At 47.7% G+C, this 13,235-nt stretch overlaps 1 protein-coding gene across 16 annotated transcripts in view; it reads right to left on the minus strand.

The window, feature by feature from the left end:
- EVC (EvC ciliary complex subunit 1) overlaps positions 1-11,078 on the minus strand; it is a 117,597-nt gene extending 106,519 nt beyond the window's left edge. For 12 of the 16 annotated variants that reach the window (XM_063723307.1, XM_063723309.1, XM_063723313.1 and 9 more), the window contains exons 1-2: positions 10,696-11,076; positions 2,874-2,999 (exon numbers count right to left, since the gene is read on the minus strand). In XM_063723307.1, the coding sequence (XP_063579377.1) occupies positions 2,874-2,999; positions 10,696-10,869 (300 nt within the window). In that variant the 5' untranslated portion in view covers positions 10,870-11,076. Of the gene's footprint in view, positions 1-2,873; positions 3,000-10,695 lie in introns of all 16 variants that reach the window. The other 4 variants (XM_024246581.3, XM_024246580.3, XM_054553698.2 and 1 more) reach the window with 3 other exon arrangements.
- Positions 11,079-13,235: the final 2,157 nt, after the last annotated feature.

Consider the following 13,235-nt stretch of genomic DNA (forward strand, 5'->3'; position numbering starts at 1 on the left):
CAAACACTGATTGAGCCCCTATTCTGCGGCAGGAACGTTCACACGCATTAACTCAGCCCTGGGTGACTCGGGGATGGTGGGGGGAGCACCATCACTGCTGTCATTTTAAATGAGAAACTTGAGGCTCAGACAGGTTATGCTTCCTGCCAAACATCACACAGCAAACATGTGGCAGAGCTGGGACTGGGTTCCAGGATTCTAGGTCCCAAAGCCAGATGTGTTTTCATCACATTCAAGGGTACCCTATGTGTGAGCAGCATTGTTTAACAGCTTTATTGAGATTTAATTCACACACCCCGCAGTTCACTCATGTAAATATACTATTTCATAGTTTTCCCTATCTTCAGATATGTGCAGCCATCACTATAGTCAACTGTATTTATTTTGAGACAGAGTCTTGCTGTCACTTAAGCTGGAATGCAGTGGCACAATCTCAGCTCACGGCAACCTCCACCTCCTGGGTTCAAGCAATTCTTCTGCCTCAGCCTCCTAAGTAGCTGGAACTACAGGCATGCACCACCACACCCAGCTGATTTTTGTATTTTTACTAGAGATGGGGTTTCACCATGTTGGCCAGGCTGGTCTCAAACTCCTGACCTTAAGTGTCTGCCCGCCTCAGCCTCCCAAAGTGCTGGGATTACAGGCATGAGCCACCATGCCCAGCCTATAGTCAACTTTAGAACATTTTCATGGCATCAAAGAGAAACGCTGTCCTCTTTCACTGTCACCCCATCCCTCCCCTTCCTCTTCCCCAGCCCCTGGAAACCACTAATCTACTTTCTGACTGTATAAATCTTCCTGTTCTAGACATTTCACAGGAATGGAATCCTATAACATGTGGTCTTTTGTGAGTGCCTTCTTTCATTTAGCATGTTTTCCAAGTTCATTCAGGTTGTAGCATCGATCGACCCTTCATTTTATTTTATGGCCAAATAACCTTCCAATGTCTGCATATATCACATTTTATTTTTCCAGTTTTTCCATTTGGGTTGTTTCCACATTTTGGCTATTGTGAATAGTGTTGCTTTGAACATTTGTGTACAAGTTTTTGGGTGGGCATCTGTTTTCACATCTGTCAGCAGATTCTAGTAGTGTGAGACGGTGGGAGAGGGGCAGAGCAGTAGAGAGAAGGCGAAGAGAGACACAGACAGGGAGACGCCGTGCACCTGCAGCTCACATACTGTCACAAAGACACACATAGAAAGACCCACATAGACACATGAGAGTGAAGGACTGGGACATACACAGACACACGTGGAGAGGCAAGCAAACAGTGTTAGAGACAGCACAGGGCACATTCAAATAGGGACTCAATCAGTGTTTGCAGAGAGACCTAAGTCTTTTTACCCTGCTGTAAAGTTAACTCATATTTTCCTGCCTAGTCATGTCTTACCTGTTCACTATTCAGCTACACCTAGCAGATGCCCATTATCAAGCTAATAATTACCAAGGGTAAAGTTAAAGATCTGCTTGTTCCAGACTCATCTCCTGCAAGCCATGTCCCGGGATAGCAGCAGAGGCTTCCCCATCTCTCCCGCCTTCCACGTTGGCCAAGGGCAGGGTAATGCCCCCCTCCACAGGGATCCCACCAGCCAGGGAGGGAGATGCAGGGCTGATGCAAAAGCTGATTGTTCAGAGTAACTAGAAGCTGAGCCCTACTGACTTTGGACCTTTGGGGAAATCCATTTTTAAATCCCGAGCCCACTTTCTTCTGTAGTAAGCTGAGGCTGCAGAACAGGATGGAACAGGTTGGAAAGGGGCACAGGCTAGGAGTCAGGTGTGGGGATGCAGCACTCCCGATAAGGGGCCTGGCGAACCCAAGGACAAATATCAGCTTGGCTACTCCCCAGCTGCGGGACTCAGGAAGGCAGCCTACCTCTGAGCCTCGGCTTCCTCATCTGGAAAATGGGAATATAAATCAGATCAGCCTCACGTGGCTGCTGAGAGAAGGGCACAAAATCATTCACGCGAGTGTTGGCATCACTCACAGATGAGAGGTGTAAAACTGCCTGGCATGAGTAGATGCTAAAAAACAATGCTAGTTCAATCTCTTCCTCTTATTCCAGAAGATGAAGCCTGCAGTACTTCTAGGGGACAAGGAGGTGACTAGAAATGTCACATCCTCTCCACCCACAGGGCTCACCCAGAAAGCGATGTTCTGTGGATAGAGTAAGGGTTCCAGGAAGGCAGGAAAAAAGAGATTTTTTTTAACGTCTCTTCCAGACACCCAGCACCCCCACCCCTAGAGATTTAATTAAAGGAAGTAAAATGAAATGAAAATAAACAGACTTATGCACCAACATTCACAGCAGGCTTATTCATCACAGTCAAATTCTGAAAACAGCCCGGTCCACCAATGAAATACACACTAAATGGTGAGCAATCAACAAAAGCATGGCACATCCACACAGTTGACTGCCACTGAGCAATAAAAATGGGCGAATTATTGATACACACAACGAAAGGGAAACATTTCAAGGCATTCTGTGGAGGGAACACAGGCACAGAAGAGCGTAATTTCGTTTGCATAAGGTTCTAGAACTGCAAAACCAACCAATGGAAATCCCACGCTTGGGTGCCTCTGGAAGTGTGTGGGGGTGGGAAGTGACCAGAAAGGGGCACTAGAGGACTTGCTGGGTGATGAAAACATTCTCAGGGGGGTATTTGTTCTAAGGGGTATGCAATTGTCAAAACTCATCAAACTGTAAAACCTGAAGTCTGCGCATTTGATTGTATGTAAATTATGCCTCAGAAAAGCAGCCCATTGGGAAACTATATCTGTCAGAGGCTTGTCTACATGACACCTGGCTGCCAGGGGGAATACCCCACCTCCCACATGTGCCTCCACAAACAAACACCAACACCAAGCTTACATCAACAGCTTCCTTGTCCTTCGACATCTGCACTTCTCTCTTCCTCCTCCTCGATGGGGAGCCAGTTTCCGAGGGGGTCTGCGCATTAGACTCCAAATTCTTGAGCAGATTTTGAGTGTCGTCTTTCTAAAACCCAAAGGTCAGGAGTTGGGGGTGGATAGAAACACAACATCGAGGTCAGTCAGCCTGGTCCCCACTGTGACTTTTGCCAGTCAACTCCCACAGTCCAGCGGCCGCTTCTGCTCGCCTCTGTGGTTCTCAAGCTTGGTCTTCTGTGTGTGATGTCTCCCACCCCACATGGGGTCTGCTACACGTCCTTCAAGACTGCACAGGTCACCTTCCTGAGAAGTTCCCCTAAGGCCTCCAGGATGCCCCATTTCAGTGCACCCTCAGGACTTGAGGCAAGAGGCAGAGCAAAGCTTGTTCCGTTTTTCTTCTAGGTTGGGGACCCCATTGGACTGGGAGCTCCTTGGATTTAACAACTAAGCATGGGAAATGGCACATGCGTATTAATTTTCCTGTTGATCTTGATCATTCCATTGAATGGTTTTTAAGAAAATATGTTAGGTGACCTTAAGTTATAGAGTAGTTTCTATTCTGAAATACAACGAGTGCTCATTATTTATGGATTCCATATTTGCCAATTCCTGTACTTGCTAAAATTTATTTATAACCCCCAAACCAATGCTCATGGCGCTTTTACAGTTATTCACGGATACACGCAGAGCATGAACAATCTGAGTTGCCCAGCATGCACGTGCTCAGTTGAGATGGAACAAGGTAGCACTCTGCCTTCTTGTCTCTGCCCTCATGCTGTAAACAAACATCCTTTTCATACTCTAGTAGCACAGTTTTTCCATTTCTGTGCTTTTTCTCGGTGACTTTACTGTTTAAAATAACCACCAAACACAGTGCAGAAGTGCTGTCTAGTCTCCTGAAACACAAGAAAACTATGACATGCCCTCTGGAGAAATGGGTGTGTTACAGAAGCTTCATTCAGATGTGAGTTACAGTGCTGATGTCTGAGTCCAATGTTAATAAATTAAAAATATCTATTAAATAAGATATCTTTAAACAGAAACATACATAAAACTATGCTATGTATTGACTGGTTAATGGAAATGTTGTGACCAGAGGCTTGTAGGAACCTAACCCTGTTTTTCCCCCAGGAACAATGGTTCAGTGTTCACTAATGCTGTGTTCTCAGCGATTTTACAGAACATAACTACCATGAATAAGGAGAGTAGACTATATTTAAAATTCTGTTATCCCAGACACTTCTCAACTTCCTCTTTAATCACTGGCTGCTCATGAATATAATCTTTGAACTAAAGAAACATCACCAGTTTGTCACTGAGTTAATCAGCTACTATTATCGAGCATCTGCTTTGTGTCAAGCCTTGTTCTAGGTACTGGGAATAGAGTAATGAACAAAATACACAGCCTCTGCTTTTGTGGCATTGACACTGCAGTGAGAGAAGAAAGATGCAAACAAATGAAAAAATACATAGTAATTCAGGGACAATCGTGTTCTAGAGTAACAGTGGAGGGTGGGGGAATGAAGGATGATGGGAGACAAAGTTTCTTGGACAAAGTGGCATTTGAGAAGGAACTTAAAAGAAGTGAGGCCACGAGCCATTGAGATATCTCAGGGAGGAGCATTCTAGAGACAGAGAACAGAAAGTGCAAAGGCCTTGGAGGCAGGCCCATGCTGGGCATAGAGAGAAACCTGTGTAGATATAGCAGTCTGGGGTGGGTCTTGGGGTAGATGATGACGCCAGAGATTTGGGGGGTTGTTTACCAACCATGGCTGGCCAGTACAAGGGTCCTGCAAAGAAGAACCCAGTCAGATAGTCCTACAGTAAAGACATCAAGGAAAAAATAAATCTATCCCACAGAAGGAGCATCAGCATCACTTGAAAAGTGATGCTAGAGGGTCATCAGCCATTTGAGGACAGACTGTAATATGAAAGATAAAATCCAAAACAAACAAAAGGAAAAAGCAAGCAGAGAACGCACTACAGAGCGAAAAACAACTTTAAATAAATAAACAACTAAAATATTATCAGAGAGATCAGAGAAGGTATTCCATTCATAAAATAAGAACAGGATAGAACATTCTCAGAACAAAAAAAATTACTCTTCAAAATTGAAAATATGAAAAACTCAATACAAGTATAAAGTTGAGAAACGTTTCTCTGAAGGTAATTTAAAAAAGACAAAGAAAATCGAAGTGAGAGAGAAAGACAAAGATTGGAAGCCCAATTCAGCCTAAAAAAACGATAGGAGTTCTTGGAAGAAGAAAACATATAAAAGGAAAAGAATCATCAAAGAAATCAAGAAAATGATTCTCGATCAAAAGGACGTTCCAAATGCCTGGCACCATGGATGACAAACGACTTTCGCCAAGACCATCGTGATGCAATTTCATTTACTAGGAGCAAAGGTAAAGGTTCTTTAAGATTCTACAGAGGAACAAAAGGAAAAGAGGTTTCGTGTAAAGTATCAAGGATCAGAATAGAATCAGTTTTCTCAACAGCAACCATGGAAATTATGAGATGAAGCAGAGTCCCCCCTTTTTAGGGGCCTGCAAATCCCTTGCCCTAAGCCTGGAAATAAAGGAAAATCCTGACTTTCTTTAAGGGAAATTATCAGCAACTTGGTAAGCAAGAAGGTAATAGTCGCTTAAAACAATAGCCAAGGAAGTTAGAGTCAGGAGATGTTTGGTTTCCCTGCAGAAATTAAAGATACCATCTTAACATATGTCCCTGAGTTGTTTTTCAGAAACCTGGACCCCCATCAAATGGATCCACTCTGAGGATCCACGGCTGAGGTCCTCAGCTGCCCCTTATCTGAGATCTGAACTCTAAGCACCATTCTTTGTTCTAAAGTTCTTCCTGGGGGGCCCAGAAGAAGTCATGCCCAGGAGCCTGAGCTAAGGTTCTTTTCTGCCGAACCTACATTTTAAAACAAAGCTTCTCTTCCCTGACAAAATTGCAAATCAGAAAATCTTTGAATCTACCTCTGACCTGCAAGCCTCCACTTCAAGATGTCCGGCCCTTTTAGGCCAAAACCAGTTGTAACCTTCATGTATTGATTTACAATTTTGCCTGTAACTTCTGCTTTCCTGAAATTTACCTCTACCTTTAAAAACCTCACCTGGAACTCATCGGGGAGGTCAGGATTTGAGCATGAGCTGCCTAGTTCTCCTGGCTTGGTGCCCTGTGTATAAACACCTTCCTTTTCACCACTGCAAAACCTCAGTGTCGCTATCTGGTCTTACTGTGCCAGGTGAGTGGAACCCAGTTTGGTTCCACAACAGTTAGAAGACAATGGAGGCCGGGTACAGTGGCTCACGCCTGTAATCTCAGCACTCTGGGAGGCCGAGGCAGGTGGATCACGAGGTCAGGAGTTCGAGACCCGCCTGGCCAACATGGTGAAACCCCGTCTCTACTAAAAATACAAAAATTAGCTGGGCGTGGTGGCGCATGCCTGTAGTCCCAGCTACTCGGGAGGCTGAGGCAGAAGAATCGCTTGAACCCAGGAAGTGGTGAGCCGAGATTGCACCACTGCACTCCAGCCTGGGTGACAGAGCGAGACTCTATCTCAAAAAAAAAAACAAAACAAAAAACAAAAAAAAAGACAATGGAAAAATGCCTTCGAAATTCTGGAGGAAAATTATTTCCAATCTAATTATTCTTACCAAATTAAGTATAAAGATAGAAGAATACATTTTCAGACATGGAAGTTCTCAAAAGAGTTGCAGCCATCCCTTTTTGAAAAAGCTACTGAAGGATGTGCTCCAGGCATGCAATGAAATTAGCTAATGAAAGGGGAGTGCCGGGGAATCCCTGAAACAGGATTCAACCCAGGAGAGACATGAGAAAGTCCCAGCATGAGTAGTAGCTGCTTCTCAAACTTTAAGAGCATGTAAATCACCAGGAGGGCTTATTAAACACAGCTTGCTGGACCCATCCCTAGAGATTCTCCTTCAGTGAGTCTGGGGTAGAGCCCAAGAATTTGCATTTCTATCAAGCTCCCCAAGATATTGATGCTGCTGGTCTGGTCCACACTTTAGAGAGCTGTCTGGAGAATAACCAGCTCAAACTAGAGCTTGTCAGAATGTTTCTGGGAGAGATATTTTTCTCAAGAAGATAAAATGGATCAAATATCTAATGCATTCAAATGTCTTGAACACAAAGGCACATATACAGGAGAGAGTTAAATGAATGATAAGTACAGAGAATCTAAGCAAATGAAAAAACCGAGGCCAGATGTGGTGGCTCACACCTGTGATCTTGGCACTTTGGGAGGTGAAAGCAGGAGGATTGCTTGAGCCCAGGAGTTTGAGACCAGCCTGGGCAACATGGCAGAACTCTGACTCTATGAAAAATAGAAAAAAAAAAAATTAGCCAGGCATGGTGGTGCAAGCCTGTAGTCCCAGCTACTTGGGAGGCTGAGGCAGGAGGATCACCTGAGCCCAAGAGGTCAAAGCTACTGTGAACCATGATCATGCCACTGAACTCCAGCACGGGCAATAAAGTGAGACCCTATCTCAAACAAAACAAAAAAAGAGAATAATTATTAATTTCAGGAAAAACAAAATGTTGTGCAAGAAAAAAAGGTATTCATAACCATAACTGATCATTAACTTACAGTAAATAATGTTTGCAGAACTGCAATAATGGAAACACTGAATACTAATTTAACCAAATTCCCCTATAACCTCCCTATCGGGAGTGTGATGGTGGTGTTGGGAAGAGTGGACATTTTATGGAGGACGGGAGGCAACAGAGCTAAGTCCTCTTCCTTTCCACAGTGGAGGGTGAACGGCTATTACACGCAGCTAAAAAAAAAAAAAAAAAAAAAAAGTGTAAACAGCAGCAATATAGGCACGTTATTTAGAAATGGGAAGTAAATTCCCAAAATAATCAGCTGAAAGAGTTAACAAGGCCACTGTTGAGAAGTAGAAATGGGTGGGGCTATTGCTCCTTTTGAACTAACACTTTAAATTATGTGCATGAACAACTTTGATGTAAATAAAACAGGTTTAATGATGAAATGAGTTAAAATAACAAAATAAAACAAAAACAGCAAAAGGAAAGCAGTGCAAGATAAAATTGTGTCTTGGAACAGAGGAGGAGAACAGAGTACCCAGAAAGCAGGGAAGTACCTGATCTAACGCGGAAGGTTAAGAAGGCTTCCCTGGTTAAGAAGGTAATCCCTCTGGGTCCCGAGGGCTGAGCAGGATGGAGTCTGAGAAAGGCCAATGCAGGCGGAGAGAACAGATGTGCAGAAGTGCAGAGGTGTACGGGGAACAGGGAGATGTCCTGAGTGGCTGGAGAGCAGGATGAGGCAAGTGGCTGGGCACACATGCGTCAGCGTAGGTGCTCTAGAAAAGGTAAGCCATTGTATGCACCATGCTAGAAAACTGGGCATTATCTTTTTTTTTTTTTTTAGATGGAGTTTCATTCTTGTTGCCCAGGCTGGAGTGCAATGGCATGATCTCGGCTCACTGCCACCTCCACCTCCTGGTTTCAAACGATTCTCCTGCCTTAGCCTCCCCAGTAGCTGGGATTACAGGCATGCACCACTACGCCCAGCTAATTTTGTATTTTTAGTAGAGACAGGGTTTCTCTATGTTGGTCAGGCTGGTCTCTAAAATTTTTTTTTTTTTTTTTTTTTTTTTTTTTTGAGATGGAGCCTTGCTCTGTCGCCCGAGCTGGAGTGCAATGGTGCAATCTCCGCTCACTGCAACCTCCGCCTCCCAGGTTCCAGCGATTCTCCTGCTTCAGCCTCCTGAATAGCTGGAATTATAGGCTCCTGCCACCACGCCAGCTCATTTTTGTATTTTTAGTAGAGGCAGGGTTTCACCATGTTGGCCAGGTTGGTCTCGAACTCCTGACCTCAGTTGATCAGCCCGCCTTGGCCTCCCAAAGTGCTGGGATTACAAGCATGAGCCACAGTGCCCGGCCCGGGCATTATCTTTTGCAGGCAGCCAGGAGTCACTGGAGGTGTTTAATCAAGACAGTCATATTGTCGGACGTACATTTTATAAATAAAAACTAGAGGGAGGAGACAGGAGGAAACGAATCTCATTAGAAAGAAGATTGTTGCAAGGATCACATCAAACTGTAAGAAAATCCTCTTAGTCCTACTTTGAGCCACAGACCCCTCCACGGCTGCACCCTGGTCTGAGCCGCCATCACCCTCAACTGACTAGCTGTGCAAACCCAGATGCCTTGGTTAATCCCGGTAATCCTCAGCTGACTCAGCTAGCAAATGGAATACTAACCACCACCTCACCAGGTAGCAGATGCTTAAGGCTCTGGCTTTAGGGTTCAAACCAACTAGGGTTGAAATTCAGCCCCACTGTTTACTCATCGTGGCACCCTGGACATAATAACCTTGCAGCATCCACTGCCTCACTGTAAAGTGGGGATAATGGCAGTTCCTCCACCTCATGGGCTGGAGGATAAAGAACCAGATGTCTATAAACACTGCATAGGACACCCAGCCAAGTCTCTGTGTGTTACTTCCCTTTCTCTCTCCATGCAACAAGCCAGCATCAGCATCTCTTAGTATCTTTTAATCACCAGCAGGATCTGAAAACCCCCAAATCACCTACAAGCATCTTGCATTATCTCAGTTTCAGCCCTCATCAGCTCTTTGCAGTGTAATGCTCCCCATGAGTCACCAAATTCCCCTATATTCTGAAAGAGCCTGTGCCTACATGGAACTCGCACAAGATCTGTCTCCTCTTCCCACGGGCCAGAAATGGGGACAGCAAGACCATGCCATCTTGTTTCTGATCTCGCAGACTTTACCCTCCTCCCACCCCAAAGAGACAGAAGCTGCAAGGACCTAAAATCGTGGTGTGCCAGGTGTTGCCATGCACAGCCAATTCCATGAGGGCCACTTGCATAGGAAGCATCCACTGGTCTCCTTCAGGCAGCCACCCCGACCCTCAGCCATGCAGAACACAGTGGCTTTGGGGTTAGACACGTCTGTCACTTTAGTAAGTTACTTAACCTCTCTGTGCCTCAGTTTCCTCATCTGCAAAGCAGAGACAAACTGTTGTGGAGATTCATTGAGATCATTTAGGCAGACGGTCTAGTTCATTGCCTGGTACATAGCACTTAATAAACGCTAGCATTGCCAGTGTTCCATCACAGACTCCCCATGCGGTGTCATAACCGATAGTTTACTTGCAAACTTGCAATTCGTCCTTCTCCTTGAGGCTGTGAACCTCAAGCAGGCAAGGCAGGGTCTCTCCTGCTCATGAATGTGGTCCCTAGGCCAGTGACTGGCTGTAGAAGGTGCCCGAAAACTTTTACTGTGGGATGAAAGAAAAAATGAATGCCAATGTGGCGGCTGGGACTCAGGGCAGGCGACGTAACCCACACCTCAAGGATGCAAGAGGCAGAAGCAGGAATAGGCATTCAGGCGTGGGAGCCCCAGCCGTCCTTCTGTCCATCACGGTGAGCGGGGCCAGCATCCTGTCCAAACCCTTGGTGCTGCAGATGAGGAGACCGAGGCGTGGCGCGGTTGGGCTGCTGTCTAGGATCACCCAACGGAGTGGGATGTAACAGGCACCGCAGGGGACCCCAAGCCAATGCCCTGTAGTCACGCCGCCACCTCCCTCCTGGAGCAGAAGGGGAACCCGACGCCTAAGCGGTTGCGCGCGAAGTTCCCAACCAGGCTCAAGGAGTCGCAGAGCCGGGGCTCCGGGCCCGCAAGACCCAGAAGCCACGCGCCCCACGCGCCCCACGCCCCGCTCCCCGCGCTCCCCGCCCCGCCGCTGTCTGCTCGGCCGACCCACCTGGTGTCGCGTGCGCTGGCGGCCCGCGCGGCAGCCAAGCCAGAGGCCGAGGCCGAGGCCGAGCGCGGCGCCCAGCAGCACCGCGGGGGCCAGCAGCGCGGGCGCCGGCCGCAGCGCGTCCCGCCCCAGCAGCAGCCGCGCGTCGCTCTTGCAGGCCGCCCCGCCGCGGGCCATCCGGGGCGCTCAGGCTGCCGCCCCGCCGCATCCCGCCGCTTGCTGCACCGTCCCCGCCAGGGCGGCGACGCGGGACTTGGAGCCCGGACGGGCCAGGGGCGCGTCGCCCCCCGCAGACTTTCTGGCCTGTGCAGTCTCCCGACTCCTTCTCCTCTCCCCTTCCCTGCTTCCCCGAGCCGGAGGGAGGAGCCTGGAGCACCGCTCAAAACTTTCAGCCACCCCCGCCCCAGCCCTGCCCCTGCACTGAGCATGCCCAGAGACAGACGCGCCGCCCAGCCCCGGACCCTTCCGGAGGGGGGCCCGGTTTCCACCCCTTTAAGTTTATTGAGGCTTAGAAGGCTCCTTTAACTTTATTGAGGCTTAGAATACGCATTTAGCTTAATGATCTCATTAACTTTCTCAATAACCCTCTACGGTTGGTGCTCCGCCCATCCTCCTGATGAAGACGCTGGGATCAATGCAAGTCCAACCCCCTGCCCTTGCCCCTAACCTCTACCCATCAACCTTCCCGGGAACACACCGCCCTCCACGCCTCTGAACTTGCTCACGCGAAGACTCCCGTTTTAATCTTATTTTGTCCCAGAGAAGGTCGAGACAATGGGTGGAGACACCGTTACACTCAGTCTCCACTAGGAGGATGGGTAGAGGGACCCTTACACCCAGACCCCACTGAGACGATGGGTAGAGAGACCCTTACACCTAGTCCCCACTAGGACCAAGGGTAGAGAGACCCTTACACCCACTCCCCACTGAGACAATGGATAAAGAGACCCTTAAACCCGCTCCCCACTAGGACCAGGACACTGCACTGTCATTCATTTACTCAGCACTTAGAGAGAATCTGTTGTGTGTTGCAGGCTGGGGGATAGGCCAGCCACAAACCAGGCAGTATCCAGGCTAGTGAGTATCTCGCAGAGGGTTAAACAATTAGACGAGTTCATCACTCTGTGTTTGCTTTAAACAAACATTTATGGGGTAGCTACCAGATGTTTGCTTTTGTCCTGGGTGCCTGGGTAAAGCACACATGCCATGTGCATGACTGCACATTTGCATGCAGGGACACACACACACATACACACTCCTACCCTGTGGAGCTTAATTCCCTGTGCGGGCCAGGCTAGGGGACACCATGGGGATCTGCTTCAGCAGAGGAGGGCTTTGTCCTTTCAGCCTGGATGTCCAGCTTGTTTCTAGTTTGTTTCATCATTTCCTCATGGCAAGATGGGAACTGTTATCCAAATTCTTCATCTTTTTTATAAATGAAGAAACTGACAGCTAGAGAGGAGAGGTGACCCATTTCAATTAAGGAGTGGGACAGAATTCTTGTCTCATTTACACCTGTGTCTGGCTTCAGGGCAAACTCTCTGCTATGTGGAGCTTCTTATATATTTCCTTAGAAGCATCTCCAAGGTTCCTGGGGACGTGTATGGGGGCAATAACTTGATGCTCTTGTTTTACACTGGGTATTTCCATGAATGCTTAGGCTTTAGTTTTTAAAATGTGGTGTTTGGGCCAGGCGTGGTTGTCACGCCTGTAATCCCAGCACTTTGGGAGGGTGAAGTGGAGGACTGCCTGAGCCCACGAGTTTAAGACCAGTCTTGGCAACATAGTGAGACCCTGACTCCATAAAAAATAGTAATAAGAAGATTTTTAAAATTTAGGGTTATTTGCTTTTCACTTTATCATAAAGTTGACTATTAAATTAACCTTTAAATTACTGTCAAACACCACCAACGGTCCAGCAACATGCTTGGCATTTAGCCTGTGGCCTTGTCTCATGCCTGACAGCTGCCACGTACCCCCTGGTGTGGGGAACTTGGCTTATAAATTCTCAGCTTCTCAAACCCCATGGCCTTGTCCATGTTAGGTCAGGAAAGGCCTGTCCTTGGATGGTCTGGGTTATGCGGAGAGAGGCTGCCAGGGGCCAGGCTCGCTGGCCTGAGACTTTAGACAGCCTAACAGGCTGCCCTGCAGGAAGGCTGGCAGGAGTAGAGCCCTCTTCCGTCAACAGGTGTCAGCTGTCACCCAGGACCTAGGCAGGGATAAAGAAGCAGACAAAAGGCTCCACCAGTCTCTGTTTTTGTGTCTTTCTCCTCCTCCTGCCTCCCTTGGCAAAGCAAATCCCTGTCCCCTCGGAGAGTTCAGGGAGAGCTTGCTTAGGGCTGCGACTTCAGACACCAGCTCCCCTCTTTCTAGGTCGCCAGAGAGGTGGCCCAGCGGCTGGCCTGTTTCCCACTGGGAATGCGACGGGCACCCGGGCAGGCCCAGGGCTGACCCACAGCAGGCCCGAGCAGTGAGTGCTCAGCTGGTCTGCATTGAACGCAACCGGAAGTGAGGGTCCTTTTCCTTCTCTCCCGGCCACCCCC

The sequence above is a fragment of the Pongo abelii genome, chromosome 3 (assembly GCF_028885655.2).
Source record: "Pongo abelii isolate AG06213 chromosome 3, NHGRI_mPonAbe1-v2.0_pri, whole genome shotgun sequence".
In the NCBI taxonomy this organism is placed as follows: domain Eukaryota; kingdom Metazoa; phylum Chordata; class Mammalia; order Primates; family Hominidae; genus Pongo; species Pongo abelii.